Genomic DNA, 22,239 nt, shown 5'->3' with positions numbered 1-22,239 from the left:
TTTTGCTAAGAATTCGGTCGTTTCATCTGTCACGATGATCTGATAAAAATGGAAGAAATATTGTTGTCTGGTAACCGAAAGGTAAATTAAGTAACAAAGTCAGGTAAAAATTTGCAGCTTCATATATTTCTTTCTTTCGTAAAAATGAAAGGCGAGAACTCTGTTGCAGTTCTCTGTATACATAATCATCGCCATAAGTATCATTACTCTGCCTATTATTATTGAATACAGTTATATTGAAAATAGCATTACGAGCTCTCAAACAGACGACTAATAATACCGTTGTTCTTCTTTACAATGCCGCTCTTAGTCAATATTTCTATTACTCTTTATTACACCTATTAATTATAATTCTCGTTACAAACCCTTTTATTCATATTCGGTATTATTGTACCATTATTAATAATCATAATAATAGTAATAATAACATTGCTAGTATCGTTATTGGCGCAATCGTACGTCTACATACGGTATATTCCAAAATAAGTGGTATAAGTGAAAAAGAAGTGATTTCTTATAAGTAGATTAAATTTTCTTCTCTGTACTGTTCGAAAGATCGAAAATCTTCATTTTAATTTTAAGATCATATAAATAATTTGTCTTCGTAGTTTGAGGTCTTGCGTAATTTTATCAATATTCATTATTATTCGTTTTATTAACAATAATAAGAAATACAATAAAACAAATTTTTATCCAGTAAACGTATTTTTCTATTGAGTTTTCTGCTAGTTCGTTAATTCAACAGCTCGCTGATTCTTAAAAAATATTTATTTCTACCACGATTATCTTTATAGGAAATCACTTTTTTATATAGTACAGCATATTGTAGAGCACTTTTATATACATTTACATTGGATCGCTGTATAAATGTTGAAGACGCGTTTGCTGTATATACAATATATGTATATATATATATCATTTTAATGATTCCTTTTATCGATCAAGGGAAAGTTGTAAAATGTTCGCAGTTTCGTGACTTAAAATTTCAGTGTATTAAGAACACTTTGTTATACCGTGTATTTTCAATTTCATCAAAAGGTTTCAGGAACGATATAGCTATTCGTTTGAAAAATAATTAATATGAAAAAATTACAATTACATCGTACAATTGTTTAATAAGAAATCGTTTACTCAAGAATGAACAATTATACCGAGAAACTATGCGATAAAGATGATGAAAGTTACAACGACGTTAATTAAACCTGTTATTTATATAAATTTCGTTAAATTTTATTTCGCAAATAGAATCGAATATACAACATTTTGTAACTTATTACCCTCGATCCACGTTCATCTAAATGAAAAACTTGGTGTGAGTTTTCTTCTCATTAAATTACAGATTTCAGGAGATTCATTGAAAATAATGTTAATTATATTGCCATTAAAAATGTAACGCACCTATATCATTTGCCTATATCGATGAGTTTGCAGTATTATTTTAAATAATATTTTACGTTATCTTTAACAATTTGTTAAATACCTTTTTTTTACACAGACAACAAATACATATATACATCATGCTTTTTACATCGGAGCGCTACGAAACGATTGATCTAGTGAAAACCTTGAAGTTTCGTATTATAAAAATTGCAAATTCTGTATTCAAATACTTTTGAATAATCTTGGTTCAAACTATTTAATTCGTGAATTAAAATATTCACCATTCAAGGTTTTTCTTTTTTAAATTAACTGCTAGTCAATTATTTGGACCTACTGTTGTTGTTTCTTTTATTTACATCATTTATGATACAACTTATCTTAATTAGAATATAATTGTCGCAATGAGATTCACGAAGCAAAAAATGTTTGATAAAGCGAAGCAAAATTATTTGCAAAATCTCCTTTCTTTCTTATCAAATTCACGTTCATATTCGTTCTAAAGCTCGCTTAAGAACTAATTCCTCATTCTTAATTTTTACACATTGTTTAACTAAAATTAACTTAAGAAGGGTCGTATTTCTCGTAAGCACACAAATTTTTGAAAACATTAGAATGGAGACCTATCACCTTTCAAGTTCGCATATTTTTCTTTTATTTCTTCATTCATAATCATTATACAAATTTTTTCGTCATTAAATAATAATTTCCATAACTTTTAACCACACTGTGCCAACATAATCGTTCGCCATTGTTCATCCAGAAAGCGTGAATATAGCCTGAATAAATATTTTAATTTGTCTTCACAACCTATAATGCCTTCGCTCGCAACGTTAGAAAATACGATTTTATGAAGCATTTTTGGGCGTCCGCTTATATACAAACGTTCTAAGTATGTGTTAAATTTACGTATTAAATACATAGTACGTAATTAGTTGCATGTACACTCCCATTCATAAGCACTAAAACGTCTCTGCTGACAAATGGAAAATTAAATAATCCGAAAAATCGTTAAGCAATTATCATTATTCTGTATCTTTAAAAATTATTGTTAAAATGTTGATAACAATCTATATATCTCGATCCTTATATCGACCAATTTTCCCATTTACGTTATCAGTTTCTCCATTGCGTTAATCCTTTTATTATTTGACTCTATGCATAATTAACGCGTATTATTAATGTAATTAAATTAGTATTAATGCAGTAAACGATTACACGACAGTCAGATTCAAACATTTAAGCAGACTTCTCAGAGTTTCTCGTCTGGCATTTTCACAAATTTTCCGATTGAAATAAAAATCAGAAGATTCTGGAGCAGAATACATAATTCATTATTTTCCTGCAACTTTTGCAAATGTACCGACTTCTACAAAATTTTGCTGCGCAGTTCGAATCGTTATTTCGCTGAAATATAAACGAAATACAAATTAGTTGGTTACACGTGTAATAGCTTTTCTGATAGTTTTTTTTCCCCCTCCCAGAAGTTTTAATACTGATAAACGGGATGTGCATATTCTCAAAACTATTGTATATTGACTAGAATTGTGCTATTGTATTGCTAATGGAAAGTCAATTTTGTAAACCCTGAAAATTTATTAAGACAGGCTATTTGTATTCTATTTTATTCGATCGACAAGCTATATCCTCTTTACGCAACAGACTAGCTCGGGAAATATTTTTCTCAGAATGTGTTAATTTTAAACTGGCGAGTGAAGATAATTTTAGTTTCACCATTCGAATAGAAATTTTGCGTTATTGTTGCAACGGTAGTGTCGTTACGCAGCTATCACTTTTTTCAAAATGAAACACTTCTCGTGTAAGGCACTAGAATTATCGTAGGGTCGGCTTTTTCAAGAAAGGAAAGAGCACAAAGTCCATTTGAAATTTTATTGTTAGTACTACGTGCGGTAAGTATAATTTACGTGTGTACACACTATTCAAGAGGATTAAAAAGTTACACTATCTTTAAAAAGTTTGGAGAAAGTGTTACGTGTTATGTTATACATGCTATTCATTCTTCGTCTATTGAAAGAGCGATAAAATTTTCGAAAGTCTTTTCGTTCATGAGATATTGAAATATCGAATTTGTTTTGATTTGATCGATTAATTTCTGAATTTTTTTATTGAAATTGTTAGGTATAAAAATTTCACCATCGACATACGTGTCTTTTGTAGATATACATCTCTATATTTATAATTATATATTATCGCTAATTTATTAATTTTATTTATTTTAAGATGCATATGAAGTGTATGTTTGAACAATAATTCATCGAATATCTTTATTAACTTTACCGTGTTTATCACGATTTCAAGTGTGAATGATATCTTTTATCCTTCACATTTGCTCGTTATATGAACAATTTTTGTGCAATCTCAATAGCTATAGAAATAATGCTATATACACACTGCACATCTAAACTAAATATGCTATATACATGTCGAAAAGTTATATCAAATATTCAATGCATTAGTCTCTTCTATATATGTATGTATATAACGTCATTTGCTACAACATATACATTCAGAATATATATATATATATATAGTTCCATCTTATATATTCTTCATTCAAGTTTATTGAAATAAGTTTTAAGGAATTGAACGTTATTTGTTAGAATCATGTACTTTTCAATCATTTTGAACAGTGTGGTTTAAAAACCTCTGGTTTAATTGTTATTCAAAAAGTATCATTATCAAAGTTCTTTAAGTCTTGAGACTTAAGAATTCTTAAGGAGACTTAATTCTAAGGTGACTTGAGACTTTGAGAATTCTATTAGAGCTGATTGCCTGTAAATCTCGACAAAACCCTATTAGATGATCGTACTTTAAATTTATCTAATATGATTCCCTTTTTTCGAACACATTCGCTTTGCTCGATCCTCGGCGCGATTTTACAGTTTTTAAACCATAAGCAGGAAGACAAAGAACAAGTACTTTGCCTTGCGTGAAAATTATTCGCGAAGCAAAGAGTGAACAGCGACATTCAATGTTTATCATTAGATCTTGCAATATGGTCGACAAAGCGTAAGGTGCTTTTAATAATGATCGTTTGCACTATGCGTGCTACATTGTTAATCGTCTCTCGCTCTAAGTGGCTAGAAAGGCACTATGTTTCACAGACAATTCCTGCGGAGAAATCAACAACTTCCACCTCTTCGAGTACAGAGAATATATTTGAAAATCCTGGTGCAGCAAAGAACAGGATAATCTTCTTATTCCGAAGAAAATATTCTCTTTGTATAATAGTTTATTCTTGATTCAGAGAAAGCATTACAGAAATTATTTAACGACAGAAAATATAGCATTAACGATAAATCACGGCGTTCGATAAATTACGTTAAAAAACATATTATTAAATAAATTTGATTATCGAGTAACTTGTAATATAATTTTAAAATAAAACCGGTTAAAAGAAATTTAAGAGTATGGAAAAGCTAACATCGATAATAATTTAGAGTGTCGATTAGAAAATATTACAAATTATGGTCTATCCTTTTCAAATAATTTTTAAATCAAAATTGATAAGTACAAAAGCTTCAAAGTAAAATTTAAAAATCACTGTTTTATAGTAACCTTCAATCTAAAATTCATTACCAAACGATATACAATGTATGTACAGTAGTCTGAAAGTAGAATTTTGAAATTACAGTACTCTATGAAACGAAAGTTTATTTTGAAAAATCTACACTTCCGACTTATTTCCTCTTCTTTTCTCAATTTCGTTCATCCTATTTTTCCGATGCACCATGACTTTTGGCCCACTCTGCAGGTATATCTTCGAGAAGCGTTACATGCTATATGTATAATTATAATTGTACTTGCAACTACCTTGTAGAGTATTTCTCCGTTTTCGTTTTAATTACTGCAGCATTACGAGTAAATTTTTTGAATATTTCAATGCACTGACTATCTAATTGAAATATCAAAAACTTGTTTCAAAAAATTTCGATTCCCTTAAAATCGGAAACAAAGTGGTCGAATACAAGTAGCATGGCAGTTAATGCTGAAATATTATAGTTTTATATGGTTCACAACAAAATACGTTATCTCACTTGTTGATTAAATATTCGTAAATGTTTCATTAGATCCGTATATTGCTTTACGTTCACTACAAAGCTACGAGGAACTTGACACATTTTGCACAGAATTCGAAAATAGTAAATTGGAGCTTTTGAATGACAGACATTTCGATTTTGATACGTATCACAACGACGCTCTTGTTTTATTTCAAAGTTATTGCGTAAGAAAGTGTCGAAGTAAATTAAACAGCTATGATTTGTAAAAGAAATTTAATAAAATTAGAACTATGAGTGTTTGAGATAAATTATGAACGAAATTTTCTCTTATAAGTTAGTTTTCACCGCGAGAAAAAAGAAAAATTCCATGTGGAAACGAATCGATAAAGAATTGCAACAGGTAACGTCGTTAATTAACTTAAATATTTCGAAAGAAAAGAAAACCAAGCAATTAATATGGAATCTCTGCTTCATTTTCTTCCATAAACATAAAACTATGTAGTAAATAAAACGTATTTATGATAGGTATATATAAGCTGTCTTTGTTGGCCAATATTTTCAATATTTTTACCAGAAGCGTTTCAATTACATGAAATATATTCAAATTATTTGCAAATATCTAGACGAAGTAACCAACATTTTTAAGCTAAGAAGAATTAACCAATGGTATAGTTTATAAGAAAATGAGTGCCGTGAAAATAATAAAATTTGCACATTAAACCGGAAAATAACATAAGATATGTTGTGTGCCCTCAAAATTTCATAAGAATACTTACGAAATTAGCCGAACGCCATTCGTCGAGTTCTACCGATGATAGATGACCAAACACAACTTTCAAAGCACTGACACTAACTGCATTATGTTTATCGCGTAAATATATAACCAACTGGTTCCACGAAAATGGATACGAAAGAGATGTTATGTATAGAAAGAACAGAACAGAACGAACGTAATATGACAGAAACAGAACGATAGAACGAATGGAAAAAATATTGCTCATGGTGTTACTTAAGACGTCGTAACGTACCATACGAAACTGTCAAAATATTCCAAACTTCATTCGCTCCAGAGGTCGCTCACACTGTTATTACGTTCAAAAGTATATATGTACTTGAATATTATCCATGCTGCTATATGAATTGATCCGAGAAATAGGTTTAAACGCGGCTTAACTGGTCTTTTATCGACAATACAATACCTTTTCTCTTATTCAAGACGTTAATTTATAATAAATTTATAATAATTTATAATAAACAACTTTTACAATATACATATATTATTATTAGTAATAAGTGTTAAATGAACGACGTGAAAATGAAATTATTTTTAACGAACGATCGATCGATTTTTTTCATTCAATAAAGCAAGATGTAGGTATCAAAGGATGTTACATTTTGTGTTCCTCTTTTTTTTTTATATACAAACTAATCGTTTTATTTATTCTGAGAAGAGTATGAATAAATATTTCGTTCGTTAAGATGTATATCTTTTCTTTAACAATATAGTCACCTAATTTTAACAAGACTACGATTATGACCGAGTGTAGCAAAATTTCAACTTGCGTACGTTCAATTACAAAATATCGTTAAGTACACCGTTAACTATACATCCTTTTCTGACGTAATGCTGTGGGAACGACTGTGTCTTGGTATTACAATCAACGAGTAGGAACGACCAAATCGTTCGTCGTCTGTTTATAACGAAAGAAATTTGCAAAGAATTGTCAACATAGAATGCTTATTTCCTGACTTGCGAAATGGGGTTATATAATTCACAAAATAAGTAAACTTATTTTTAATCGAATCTTTACGAAAGAAAATAAAATATTTATACAAATTATATGGAGCACCGTTATTGCGCTCCGTGTTTACTTGAAGATCATTTCGAACAATCGCTTTCAGACTGACCGCACGCGTTTGGTTCAATTCCAGCGATGAGCCAACCTCGACTATAACAGCAAGTTAGAGCCGTGACAAAAAAAAAAAGACTATAAAAAGCAACGTACCTGTCCGAGATGGACGACTTTTCGACAAAAAATTTCCCTCTTGCCGTTACAATTTTCATCATGACGATTCTTAGGCCTGTACGCGATATGATTATACGCATGGCGTATCAAGAATACATTCCCATGGTTATGGTCGTTTACAAAAGTTTCTTCCAAAGTGATTAACACTTTCTTTGTTTAACGGTACTTCGAAGAACGACACCACGTCGTTATTATGTATTCTTAAGAGTGCCAATTTTCTAACATCACATACAGGCCAGAGAATCACTCCGTTGCAATAGATATAGCTAGCTACCTATAAACATTTCTGTATACATACGTATACATATTAATATATAACATTTAAGCGACAATATACGCATCACAATATTATCGTTCGACGTGTCACACAAGATCGTACCTTAATAGATCACGATCCATATGTCCACGATACATACGCTTTTATACCGATAAAAACGGCTGTACGAAAAAGAAAGTAACTAACGGCTCGAAAAAAAAAGAAAAGAAGAAACGATCAGTCGATTGTGTTTTATAGATGCTTGTGTTGCGTATGCTTATGAATGAATACGTATGACTGGTGGTACATATTAAATCGTATGCACATACATAACATCATCTTTCTACACACTCTTCCTTCTCTTACAGTCATGTATTTTCCACTTTTGTTATGCGCAAATCGCTCAACCTGCATTACATGAGTTCTCTTCTTTCACGCTCTATACGCATTCGGATTTGGAGGCGGATCTTAATGAAGACTTTTTCACGATAAAATTTGTAAAACTCCACTCACTTACACTAATTTTGTTTACTCTCAAGACTGTACAAAATTAAACGAGAAAACAGTACTTCTTTATATAAATTCAACATTTCCTCTAGATTCGAGTCTATGGACTATTGTTTATTAAGCATACGTTTTGTCTCTCTTTGCGTATATATACACATTTCAACAGATTGATTGCTTTTTTAGTTTATCGTTGGTGCTTCATAAACGCGTCCGAAAAAAAAGGAAGGAAAAAAGAGACCTGGTTCGAACTTTTATCACAGTATCGTATTACTGCAGTACGAAGCTCTCGGGCATTTTGGTGCGAAACGTAGCTGGCACGCGGAGTTCTCTCATTTTCTTTCGCTTTCCTTAGATACACGCACGCATACACACACACATTCGTTCTATCACTCGTGCATTGCACCACGAAGGAAGCTGGGAAGGCACAGTGTATGTACATATATGTATGTACAGCACCGAACGACGATCGGAGACAACTACAGTACTCGTGGTACACGACATTTGAATATCGATGAGACTTCATTACAAGATTATACAATTCAACGCTGAAATACCATCTTATAATATATAAAAATAAGGAAAAATATTGAGAAAAGTTTTGTGACTTTCTTACAAAAGTTACATGTTTAATTCCGCTATTGACTGGTTAGGGACTTCTGTCATTGAATTAAATAATCAATGAACCAACAAAGATATCTCTAAATCGAGTGAATTCTTATTATTTTTCAAACCAACAAACCTTTTCTCGTATTAGATTAAATTCAATCTAAAAGCAGGAAATTTATACTACAAATAATATTACTTTCATTATTAAAGTAAAAGTCTTTTTGAAGGTAACATAAAACGCTAAGTACTTCCTTTGATTCTGTTGGCAGTGTTCTCGTTTCTTGATAATTTAAATAGATTTTAAAATCCATGCAATCAACAAGCTTTTCTTACTCTCAAACACCATTGACTAGACCTTATCGGAAGCCCAAGTTTCTGCTTCCTTGCAGTACAATGATTAATCATAAACGAGGACATGGCCAGACAGTACAAACATTAAAACTTATGATCAATACCATGAAAAACGACTGTATTGACACGTCAATTTTACTCTCGCACTTTCCCTGATTTCAGTTAATATTGTTTATATTATGTTATTCTTAATGCAAGACATATTAGCGTCAAGCCTAAAAACGTTAAATACCACTGACTAGACCTAGCGGAAAACCACCGCCTCACTTTTTATAAAATCTCATTTAACATTATCAAGAAAGTACAACAGTATCATTGACCGATCAAGAAGAATATTGCGATACAATATAGTCGAGTTATAAAATTAATGATAATCGAGTACCACGTATAAACTGTGTATGCTCCGTTCGTAGGCACAAGAATATAAAACGTTCTTGTCAAATGATTCTCGTTTTTCCCTGTTTTAATAAAACGACGTTGTTCCTGGATGTATGGAGGAGTACTTTGGTAAGACTGCTGGCGGCGATCCACATCGTATGAGTATCCGTTGGCAGCCTTTGGGACGGAGCTTCGTCGTTGCTGCGTCAGTTTCACAGATCGGTCCTCTCGAAGGACGACGAGGAGGAAGAAGAGGCGCAAACGGACGAGACTGTATACCTTCGTAATGAGTTGTAGGGATCACCTGCATGGTGCTAGGAGTACTTCGAGCCAACATGGACAAGAGGTGACTTCCTGTCTTGAGTACTTGGGTCCCCAGCCTTTGGCGAAGCTGATGCGGACGGAGTTGATATCAACAGGACCAGAGGCAAAGCCTGAAGCCTGATTGCTCGTTCTTGTGGTACTGCTGCCATATGGAAGCTGTAGAATTTTGGTACGGTCAAAGATATTCAAACAAAAGCCTGGAGGCACGCGATAGACAAGTAGTGTTCTAGACTCCGGGTCATCCAGAGTAGGTGAATTCACAAAGATTGGGCTCTCAGATCTGTTGTACGCCCACACACCATCTTCTTCTTGACTAAGCATTAAACCTGCAAATAAATAATTCAGATTCTTTACTTCCCGTAAGATATTTTCTTTAACTAGCATATATCTCTATGTTTTTGCAATAATGTACTACTGACAAAATAAAAGGAATTTACCAAGACCAATTTTGCTTCTTGTTCTTTGGACCGCGGGCGGTGCAACATGATTTTCAGCCAATGTTGATAAGCAAAGGCCATCACCATCATGGAGGGAATCAAACACATTTACTGTTGAAGGTTCTACAGGGTAGAGGCGACCTACTCTACCACCCAATTCCCAATATGCTAATGTACACCATTCCTTTTGTCCTGTTTCACCTGTAACAGATAAGAAGAATTATTATGAATTATATATAATTACTACCATGATCTGGTCATCACTATGATTTCTAATAACTATCATATAAAATACAGATAACTTAATGCATGACTTTCAACCTTATCCTGTTTATAAGGATGTACCAATTAAACTTAAGAGATCATAAATTGAAGGACCATAATAATCATCCTTTATACCAGTATATCTTATTCCAATGTAAACTTATATTAATTGCAAAACATACATAAAATACATAAAAACAATGTTAACGGCATGACATGCAAATCAAGTGTATTTTCATGGCAAGCATATATTGCCATAAAGAATCAATTTTAATAACGATCATTTCTCTTGTTAATTCCTCTTTACGAACCAAAAGGAACTTGTATCCAACGACTGTAAGTTTGTTAATTGAAAGTTCTCGATAGCGTGGGCATCAAAGAATTTAATCTGCCGTTTTTATGAAGAACTTCCACGAATTGCGATACGGGCATGCCTCGAAACGAGATGAGATCTGTCATTAACGAGGAGTCTTTCTTTCTTGGTAAAAGTGTTCGCTCGGTGAGAGGCTGCGGGCGTACGAGCGGTATCATAAAGGACTTGTCGCCGGAAAGTCCCACGCGTCTCGCCGACCGTTGTGGGGACGATGGCGCCAGATTCGAGAGTAGACAAGAGAGTAGACGGAGAAAGGAGAAAGAATCTGCTACGACGCAGAAAGCCAAGAGTTACATATATTTATGGGATAGGATACGGCCATAGAACTTTCAACGTGTCAACTTCAAAATCGTCAAAATCTTTTCACAAACATAAATTATACTTTATTTTAAGTACAGATACAAAGATATTTGAATTTATTCCTGAAATCAAAATTATGATCCCTTTTTGATTTCGAGATTCTTTGCTTTGATATCGAAATAAACATCCTGTTGAACTGCCCTAAATATAGAAAATCTCGTTCTAAATACCAGATTAAAGAAACTCTAGATGAAAATCTCAGCGACAATAAATAAATTTCAAAAGTTTTACCCGAGAGACACGGTGTTATAGACATAAAAAAATTTGATCCCCATAATATTTTTAAGTCTTCATCATCGCCGCCAATAGCCATGTATATAAGTATGTGTAGTAGATACCGCGTTAAATATATAAGAAGAAAATTGCTTTCAATACTTTGCATTTGATATTAACAGATTTAATAGTGAAAAATTTCTAAATACATAGAAAAATCGAATTTTTATTTCACGTGACTTAAAAGCTGTTTTCAATGAGCAAATATTTACTTAGTCAGTTACTACGTTATTTTCAATAATCCAGATAAAAGACGTCGTAAAGAGCTCATCTATCGGTCGGTGATACTCGATTTAGCTATCGCAAAAATTGACCAAACCGTGTTTATTTGCTTCGTTTTAGCCGATGATTAATGATACCGGTCGACATTCATGGGGACATCGAATACTGGCACCCAGATAAAAGGATGTACTACAGGTGGAGCTGATTGGCGCCGTTTTATCAGACGTTCTTAAAAAGGAACATCGAAAACGCTTTTAAATATGCAAAAGACCGGCGGAGGACGAACGGCCTGACCAATAAATCGATCGTAACTTTTTGCTATAATTAACGTGTCGCCGCGACGACGTTGGCGTCCGAACCTACCCTAACCCGTTCCCGATCAGGAACGTGTTTACGCCATCTTTCAACGGATCCGCGAACTTATCGTGGACTTCTTGACAGTAGGTAATTCTCGTTTAATTGTCGCTGCATAATTTTGATCGAATCGAATGATCTTGTCGTCACGGGACGAACTTAATTTACCAGAACGTTTGCGACAAGACTGACAAGAGGCATGTCAGACGATAAGAGGAGCGAAAGAAGCGAAGAAAGGCGAAGTGAAGATAACAAGAAGGATGGTAGCTGAGTATGACGAGTTGGTCAGAGACTGGTCATTCCGCGCGGAGGCTGAATTTAGAGGTTAAGAGTCAGGAATAGGAAGAAGAGAGGCGGTGGAACACGGGTGTGTCGAAGACTACGTCCTAGTGTGGCTGTGAATGCGAGGAGTGAAGAGACGGGGCGGAGCCCCTGCTTCCACCAGATAAAAATAGATATTACGAGTTTACCGCGGCGCCAAGATTGCGGGGTATCGCGACGATTACGTCATCGGTAGTAGCACGAGTGGTTGGAGCAAGGACGCTTGTCGCGTCGTCGGTCGCCGCCGCCGTCGCCTTCGTGGTCGTGGTCGTCGTCGACGTCGTTGTGGTCGTCGTTGTGGCGAACCACGAATTTTCGTGTCTATCTATGATCGTCCACAGCCAGCTTTTAACCGTTTTCGACAAACCCGTGACTCGCGCCATTCAACCATGGCGCTTCGTCTAAGAACGGACGCACGTGTCTCCAACCTTAAGGCCATTCTCATTGAACGTTGCTCGTGTTTCTTCAAAGCTTTTATTCCTTCTTTTTCTTTTTATGCTCGTATGGTAATATCGATGCAGATTTATCGCTCTTTGAAAGTTGATGTTTGATCAAAATTTAAAATACAGTCTTGTTTACTGTAGCTTCCTATCTTAGAAGTTTTTAAAAATACATGTTTCTTTAATATTATTTCTTCCTTAAGCTTTTATCGAAAGAAATTTCATTAACAATATTATACCTTCATTGTATATAAATTGCTTTCGAATAAAACTAACATTGCAAATATTTCTTGTATGTAGTCCATTGTTCAATTAAATAGATAATTTAATAAGCATTCACATTACTTGGGAAATTTTATTATTCATAAAATTCTGGCACGAAACGTTTCATTTTCGAATTGTGTTCTGCCATCTCGCGTGGTATGCAAACTACACAAGTTTAATTAATTCACGGAGGCGAAACACTCTGATGTCTGAATGGGCCAATTGTCCTTGATATGCAATATGCTAATTGCATGTGATAAAACTGTTCCGTAATATACGATAAGCTGTATTATAATATCACGATATCGTGTAAATATCAATAGAATATTATTACATGGTTCTGTTTTGCCACTACAACAAATATTATTTTCTTATCGTATCTTTAAACGAGTATCCCAATAAAATAATTTTATTAGGATATTCTATAAAATAAATTTCTACAAAATTTTGTACAGACATAACATCGATAACATTCCTCGAATTGTATTATTTATATTATATTTAATTGATACTATTTATTTGTAATTATCAAATTGCATAGGTTTCGATTTTATCGAATTACTTAAGAAACAAATTACATTAAAGAATTTGAAGAGTACAAAATAAATTAATCAGAGAATTCATTGAAAATAATTGAAGAATAATTTCAAATTACACACGTACAAACGTTAATAAATCTTGCTACGTGACTGAACTATTAAATACCAATACATAATATAATCGCGATGATATTTCTATCGTTGCATGTATTATTCAACTCTATATTTAGCTCAGAAATATTGATCATCAGCAAAATCACAAGTCCCGATAACTTCCTCGTTGCAGTGTTTCGAATGTAACTAATTTACTATCAAACTTTTCAATATTGCTATTTACATTTAAACCTCCAACTGTCACGTTTAGGTTTATCAATTATGGGATTATTATATCATTATAGACCTGCACAAATATCACGCATATTTCATATTGAAATAATCAATTTCGATTTTTTTTTTCTTTTTGTAATTCGCGTGTGGTTGTCAACAGGGCCTGACAAATTACAAGCTAATGAGCTCGTGCAACGGATACATACTATTGAACATTCACATGCGTCTTTTATGCGGCGAGCGACTCTGGAAAATTGAAAGCAAATTGAGCCCTGTAATAAAGCAATTCTGGTCGGTACTCTGAAGATCACGATAAAAGAGTAATTGTGGAATTCGTTGCAGCTTGCAGTTAACTGTCCTCGTTTGTGTACTCACGCTGTATTATTTCACGTCTTCCAACCAGATTATACGTCTAGCGATTTTATACGAAGGACCGTCTTCCGTTTAAAAGAGGACCGCCTCTCTTCAACCCTGTTCGTTAAACCGCCAACTGTAGCCGAATTTTCTTTCTTCCATGCAAATTATTTTTCGTTCGTTTTTCGGAATTTGTGGTCTCTCTTTAAGAAAGGTCCATATTTACGAAGTATCTATTATTTTAATAATATTGCGTCTTTCATAAAAGGAGGAATTACAGATATTACTTTACGAAGGAACAAGAATGAAAACAGTGAAAGTTACTACCAAAGCAGTCGATATAAGCAAATAGGATGTTTATGAATTGTAGAATGTTAATATACGTATTTACGTGTGTAATAAGAAGTTGAAATGTGAAGCTATGTACGAATTATATACATTTTTAGTTACGTTATATACATATAGTATGGTATTATGATGATACAAGGGCTTCAAAAATCAACTACGACCAAGATGGCTTTCAAAAATTTAATGGTGGCAATTAAAGTTCAATAACGCAGAATTAACAATAATTATTAGATTAATATATTCAAGGAATATGATATCAATAAAGAATACTTGAATGGTAAAAACGTGGTAAATGGTAAATGGTAAAAAAATAGTTATTAGCCGAATCGTCTTTATTAATATTATTTTAATATTTATCCGACGCTTCTTTATGAATAAAACCCCCTCAATGAACATCGAAACTAATCTTATATTTTAATATCTAACTTATTCATATCTGAGTCATTCAAAATCAGCCCAGTGACCACACCTTGTGTGTCCATGCCTTAGATAATTTGTACGATACTGTTCCGTGTCTTGGAACATATATTTCTGCACACATTCTTGTGAGAACACCTGTATCGCTGTATCGCTACCGTACATACATGGCAATTGGTATGCAACGGAAGAGTCGATCCTCGTGGATTTGCGATTGTCCACGGTTTTCCGAACCGTTAGAAAAATTTTCTGCACCCATTTGAGGGGGGCTTCGAATCACCTAGGCGATTGATTATGAATCACGCGTTGCGAATTGTCTGGCAAAAGACAACGGGAAAGGAGGCTAGTGTATTTAGTACTTCGCGAGGCCATGAAACCGTAATGTCGTGTACATGAATTCTGCTTATGTGGATATGTAGTTTTGCATACCATTCTGTTTATTATAGCATTTATATGCTACTTAACGAAGTCCAGGCATATATGCTAAGTTTCACATCATTTGTTAGTACTTTCATATGACTACTAGAAATTTAATACCATGAAAATGAAAGGTGGATATAAATAATAGAATTTAATAAAAAAAAAGCGCTCCATTGGAAAATAAGAGCGCGTAAAAATAATTTTTCTAGCTGCTGTGCATGAATGGCAACTAACGCAGTAGATTCTGCCTTTCGCCATATTTGAAGACTATTTCAGCTGCAGCGAACATCCTCACATTTAGAATTCGATTAAAATTTATTTACTCAAGATCTCTTTTATGGAAGAACGGAGGAGGCGCTTAAAATGAAATAAAATTTATTTCCTAATAAACTACATTTCAAATTCTTTAGTACGCATCTTCAAACTATATTATTCCTTTCTTCCCTTTTTCCTGCATTTTTCGTACTCGTCATATTCGTCAAATAAAACGTATCCTTCTTGTATAGCGAGGCCCGGGGGCTATAACTCGTCTTTAATTCGCGCTTGTCCGCATTATCCATTTACCATTTTCTCTGCGAAATAAGAAGGCAGCGAACGAAACATACTTTGTATATCAACGAAGGGACGCGGGTCTTTCCGCGAAGCGAAGAAAAGAGGGAAACGGCCCGGATGACGGATGGCTTTTAGCGCAATTAAGTGCGTGTGATCCGCGCCCGACGCGACTATTTTCAATAGCCGAGCCTCTTCTGGTCGGAAAGCTCCGATTCGAGGGTGTCGCGACGCGGGAATAAATTGAAATGGTATAAAAAGCACGTTTCGCGTGGCAATTCGCAGAAACGGCCGGCTGTAAATCATTGCCGTAGGTACCAGCGGAAGATTCGTAGGGGGTAAATAACGACTGCTAATAAATTCTGCGCACGACAAAGAAGAAAAGGGAGAAGGCCGAGGGAGGAAGCAGCACGTGGCGGCATCGAAATTAGTTCGGGGCCAGGCAGAAATCTTTGCCAGAAGTCGACGAAAACCATCCGATAAATTGAACGTGATTACTTATCGATACGGCCAACGTGGATTCTTTCTATTACCAGCGGAAAATTCGATGACTAGAATTTGGCAGATTCTCAAACCCGTTTTATTGGCCAGTTCGGACGATCAAAAATCTGCTATATATTAACACGTTGACTTTCATGGGGGTCACCAGTGACCGGCACTCGATTTGGCTATAGCGCCGTGGGGGCCACCGGTGACCGGCGACGCAGCAAATATTAAAAGTGCATAGCACGATTGTTTGAAGAAAGGACGATCGTAATAATTGTCTACAACGCCGTGGGGGTCTTTTACAACTCATTTTATTTGCTGCAAATAATATTTCAACATGATATGCATCGCATAATGAAAAGTTCACGTCGGCGCCTTGGGCAAACCATGGAAAATTCGTCTACCAGTCAACGTGTTAACTGTGATTTCTGAGTTTCGAATAGCGCGTGTATTATTTCATGAAACTAAGGCGCTGTGAAGAAAATTAATTTTATTATTTATCGGGATAAAAACACGATTACCTATACTTATCTGTTTCCATCATATCGCTCCAATCGTAATATTACATGAATAATAAATAATATATAATTGTACACATTGTATACTGTGCATATCGATGGTTTTAATGTTCATTAGAAAATCGTTGTTTTGCTCGATTTTGTTATTTCTTGTGGTTTGCATATGTATTGTGATACGAATCGATATATTACATAAATACAGTGCAGAATTATGAGTTACATATAAAAGGTTTATTGCTAAACATTTAGCGTTTTTACTGATATAGATTTTCCTTTCTTACATCTATATGTATCCTCCTTCTTTATAAAAGAATACAATTTTCTTACTAATTTGTTGAAGAAATTAAACGTTACAGATTCCAAATATTTCGTATATTATGATACTGGTGATTCAAATTTAATCAGTTTACTGTTACGAAAAGAAGCTAAACTGAACTCAGACATAAAAGGTTCATTCTTATCTATGAAAATTGTCTGGAGCTTAATCGACGGATTAAAAACACAGGTTTTATGATTCTCGCTTCTCAAGCTTTCCGTGATTAATGGTTATCCGTATCGGTCAGACTGTGTCCACATCGTTTCCCTAATCGTGAAATCACAGATTTCGAGATGATGCTTCCAGCCGATACGACTAACCGCTGCCGCCTCAGATAATGCATCATCGAGTTTTATCGTGGAATATTTCGAAATTCTCACGACCTACAGAAACAGCCTTGGCGATAAATCTACGAATCCGTACCATGAAACGCCATATTCCCTAATCTATCATAGTAATCGTATCTATTAGATTACCACTTTACTATCTACCAAAATATCTTGGATCTAACGTTTGAAAAAATAAGTTGATTTGTAGCCTCTTCGATTCGGAATTTTCGAATTCGTAAAATTTCAATTTTCCCATTTACTTTCATTTACATTGGTATATTTTATGTATCATTTTTAATCGAGAGAGATGCGTAAGTACTGTAGGTAGCGAAAACTCAAGTCTATGCGATAGTTCCGAAAGCGATTGAACAGGTAAATTAGTTTGGAAAACGAGGAAAATACTCGTAGAACATTGGTACAATTATTTGCACAAATTTATACGTTAATGTTTGTACGGAAGTTCGAACTGAGATAATTGATATAAAAAATCAATCAAAACTTCCAAAGACCGTCAAATTGATTCCAGAGACGACGATAATGGATAACGTCGCTTGTTAATGAATAATTCCAATGCCAAGTTTGGTAGAATGAAATGCCAAAATACGCCTCTAATCGTATCAAAAGTTTCAAGTTAAAACGACAGTGCAAGTAGACGACGACACTCGTCAGACGCCAGGGCAATGATTCTTAACTGATAACGAGGCAAAATTTTGAAAAAAGAAAGAAACAAATCGTATCTTGCTTATTTTTATCGTATTTCCAATTATAAAATATTAAACGTTAATATTTGTTACGTGGTGTATTAGAATTTAGCTATCGCGAAGTATCTTCAATTGTTATCGAAAAGATCTGCAACCGAGATCGAGATTATCGCAATAAGTTTTCAAACATACTGTTTCAATATTTTTTCGATCTCTACGAAATACACGCTCGTAATAAACATCCTATAATTTCTACACGTTTTTTCCAATTTACTTCAGATCTTCATCAATAAAATTACGATAACCGAGTTTCGTTCTAGTGCCAACGACATTTCAATATATTTCGTACAATACACGTAACATACCTATCCGTGAAACGTGTTTGTAAGTGTTCACGAACTATAAGTGTTCCGTAAAACGTTCATGAGCTCATGAACATTTCCACGAGCAACTGTACACTTATCGTAAACTCTCCATACATAGTACTTTATCCTTACCACGCCTATTACGAAACGCAGTCGCAGTAAGGAAGAAAGAAAGAAAAAAAGAAAAGAGAAGTTGCGTACTTTCTCGTAATTCCAGAGCAGAGGCCGATCGTGAATGAAGCATCGCGCGCATCGGGCGTGCAACCGTGTGACGACGAGTGCAAGACATCGAATGCTAATGTGTTTTCCCAGTTGGGTCAAACACCCTGAGCTTAGATAAGGTTCCCAACCTTGGCACGGCCAAGCCGGCTAACTACGTTACGTATGTAGGTGCGCTGGTGATACACGCGCGCGTGTACGCACGCACGATGCACACGGTGCGTGCGATCGCGGATCGTAGTCGGCACACGCGCCTCTATCGAGAACGAAAGAATCGCGGGAATGCGAAGAAAATAGCGTACCGGCCTGCTGATATATAATTGTTATTAATAGTGGTGCTTGTTGTTTCGCGCGATAACGCGTATCGTAAATATACGCGAGGCATCTCTTTCCGCTCGAAATTCTCCGTGCAACCGCAGGCGACAAGCTAAATTTTCCTCGCCCTGATTTTTAAAAAAGAGTCACGAACTTGTCTCAGCTGCGCCATTTCTCCAGAGGTGCGCCATTTCTCGCAGCGTGTATTCGAAAAATCCAGTTTCCGATGATAATTAAACGATAGAGATCTTTCTGGTTCTCTATTTTAATAACATCGGGTGGCAATTATTTCAAACAGGTGACATCTTATCGATCTTGACGAGCTTGAAAATACGTTGTTAAGGTCTGATTCATTTTTCTCTATACGCGTAACCTTGGCCTTAGTTCCCGAGTTATACGTAAAAGTATTTTTGTTATTACAGTGACTACAGCAATATATTTATTCTCCAATGAAGCGTGTTCTACCATTTATCAAGTTCTATGTTTCGTTCTAACAGCGTTAAATTTTTATAGTCGCACGAAAGTATCATTAAACGGCACGAAATCTAACACAATTGGACGTCATAAATTAGTATGTAAGTACTACAATAAATACGATAACGTAGTATTTTTTGTAGCCACTATACATATATGGTATTTTTAGTGTTCGAGATGACTTGAATTTTAATATCTATCGATCAATATATATCGTCATCATTATCATTTGTATTATCAATTAAACATTTACCGGATTGGATTTTCACCTATGATGGCTTTTACGAGGGTTAATATTCGTGTAAAGATTTCGTGGAACCATTTCGCTGTGATATGCAGTTGGAGCAGGAGTGTGGCAGAAACGAAGAAAGGCGCACGCACATGTCAGCGATTGCACGGTAAAGGTAAGCAGCAGTAAAGGCAGTGGCCGTGTCGCGTATATATATCGGCGTCAGACATGACCCTTGTCCTTCAAACGGCCTTTCTACGACCGTGCGGCTCGGTGTAGGTATACCATACGTGTCGCATACTTAACGACACGCGTAGCGCACGAGAAAGCCGGCCACCGACAGTAAACTTCTGATTGTTTGCCTTTCGATCTACGTGCCTGTTTGCCGCCCGTGCGCTTCTATACAGGCTGTATCAAAAGCTGTGCGAACGTTTCATTTCTGGATCCATTATCGCGAGCTCGTTAACTCTCGAGTTTCAGATTTGCCCTGAACAAAAGAACTGTAACAGCATTGGTGCCACTCATGACACGATTGTTTCTCGAAAAACCAAAATTATGATATCTGTCGATTATCGCGAAAACTTAAAACAAAACAAAAGTTGCATGGGGTTAGAGGCAGGATTATCTCTGTCGCGTTGGCTACTGATAACGCCATGTTGGCGTCACGTGCAAATTCATTTGAACATCGTTAAAAAAAGGAAACAAATTCCGTCACAATGGAAGGCCATGTGTCACTTCCAACCAGTAATCGACGCTAAGTCTTCTTTTGGATTTTATTTTTTTTTTTTAACGACGTTCAAATGAATTTCCAAGGGCATTTGAAAACAATTTGCACGTGACTCCAACATGGCGTCATCAGCAGTCAACACGACAGAGATAATCCTGGCTCTAACCCCATGCAACTTTTGTTCTTCTGTAACAGTATGATCGTACGATAAAAATTATAGTGTATCTTCTTGAGACGCGATCAAGCATACTTATAATTATAATAATTTTGTATTCTTAAAAATCGTCCAAAAAATGACGTCTTCAAAATGGGAATACCTCCTTGAACTCGAATCGGAATGTATTACTTTTGATACGTTGAAATTCAATTTTGACTAAAATTTAGGTTCCTCTGTTTTAGATACAAAATGATCAGATGACGCCTCGAGTTAATCTTCTTGGCACGAAATTTTGATCAAAATTGCCACTACCTTGCTTTAGGCTCGATATGATAAGATGGCGCCATGGATTAAGCTTCTTGGTATAGGACTAACGTAAACTTGTAGGTAAAAGCACGATGCGACAGGATACCGTCTGCCATTAGATTTCACGATCTACTGTTGTGAAAATTTTGTTAAATTCGTTCACCATAGACTCGATATGATAAGACGAAGAGGCGAAGAGACGAGCTTTTCGATATATCACGCGACCTTCTTAAAAATTGACGTTCTATTATTTACAGTTCGATATGATAAGATGGTGTCTGGGCCGAGACTTTTATTTATGATTCCACTCAATTTGTAATCTACCGCCACGAATTCTTGTAATTTTAAACAGGACCTCTACGTTAGAAAAATGTCCCTGCGATTTGTCTGTTCGGTATATTACGCGCACCGTACAATATTTTCTGTGCTTCGCGATTCACACAGTCCGCGCTCAACATTTCACGCAGTTCGCATGCAACAAGTTGAAGCTGCGAAATTCAAAAATAAATCCACGATAAATACCGAGGGATCAAGATAAAGAACAACAAATCCCGGAAATTCCATTTATCTTCAAACAAACTTCACCAAAGCTCCATCTACGCTACCTTCTACGTATTTAACTTCCAAATCTTCAATTTCTTTCTAAAATATATGCGTATCAATAAACCTGCGCTTCATCTTTAAAAAAAACTATTTCGAAAAAGAGAAGCAACCAAGAAAAAGCAACTTAAAAATAGGTAGAAAACAAAAGAAATTTGTTAAAACGTACAGAGGCTGGCGAAAGTATTTTAACACTTGTAGACATTTTTATGGATACAGCTACGTGTGTTACACGAAACATTTTATTGCATTGGTAAAGCTTGAAACAGGTCTGAAAATATATAGAAACTACAACGTATTTAGTACAAGCTTATTCGCAGAGATGACAAAAATATTTAAACAGTCAATGATCCATTAATAAACGTCAAGATAGAATAAGGCCGTATT

At 34.9% G+C, this 22,239-nt stretch overlaps 1 protein-coding gene across 1 annotated transcript in view; it reads right to left on the bottom strand.

Annotated features, from left to right (window-relative positions):
• Positions 1-107: 107 nt before the first annotated feature.
• The window catches only part of LOC122567199, a 112,993-nt gene continuing 90,861 nt past the window's right edge, over positions 108-22,239 (bottom strand). The window contains exons 4-5 of the mRNA XM_043725516.1: positions 10,286-10,486; positions 108-10,174 (exon numbers count right to left, since the gene is read on the bottom strand). Of these exons, the coding sequence (XP_043581451.1) occupies positions 9,825-10,174; positions 10,286-10,486 (551 nt within the window). The 3' untranslated portion in view covers positions 108-9,824. The remainder of the gene's footprint in view (positions 10,175-10,285; positions 10,487-22,239) is intronic.

The sequence above is a fragment of the Bombus pyrosoma genome, linkage group LG4 (genome assembly GCF_014825855.1).
Source record: "Bombus pyrosoma isolate SC7728 linkage group LG4, ASM1482585v1, whole genome shotgun sequence".
Lineage (NCBI taxonomy): Eukaryota > Metazoa > Arthropoda > Insecta > Hymenoptera > Apidae > Bombus > Bombus pyrosoma.
This window is presented reverse-complemented; position numbering and strand designations above follow the sequence as displayed.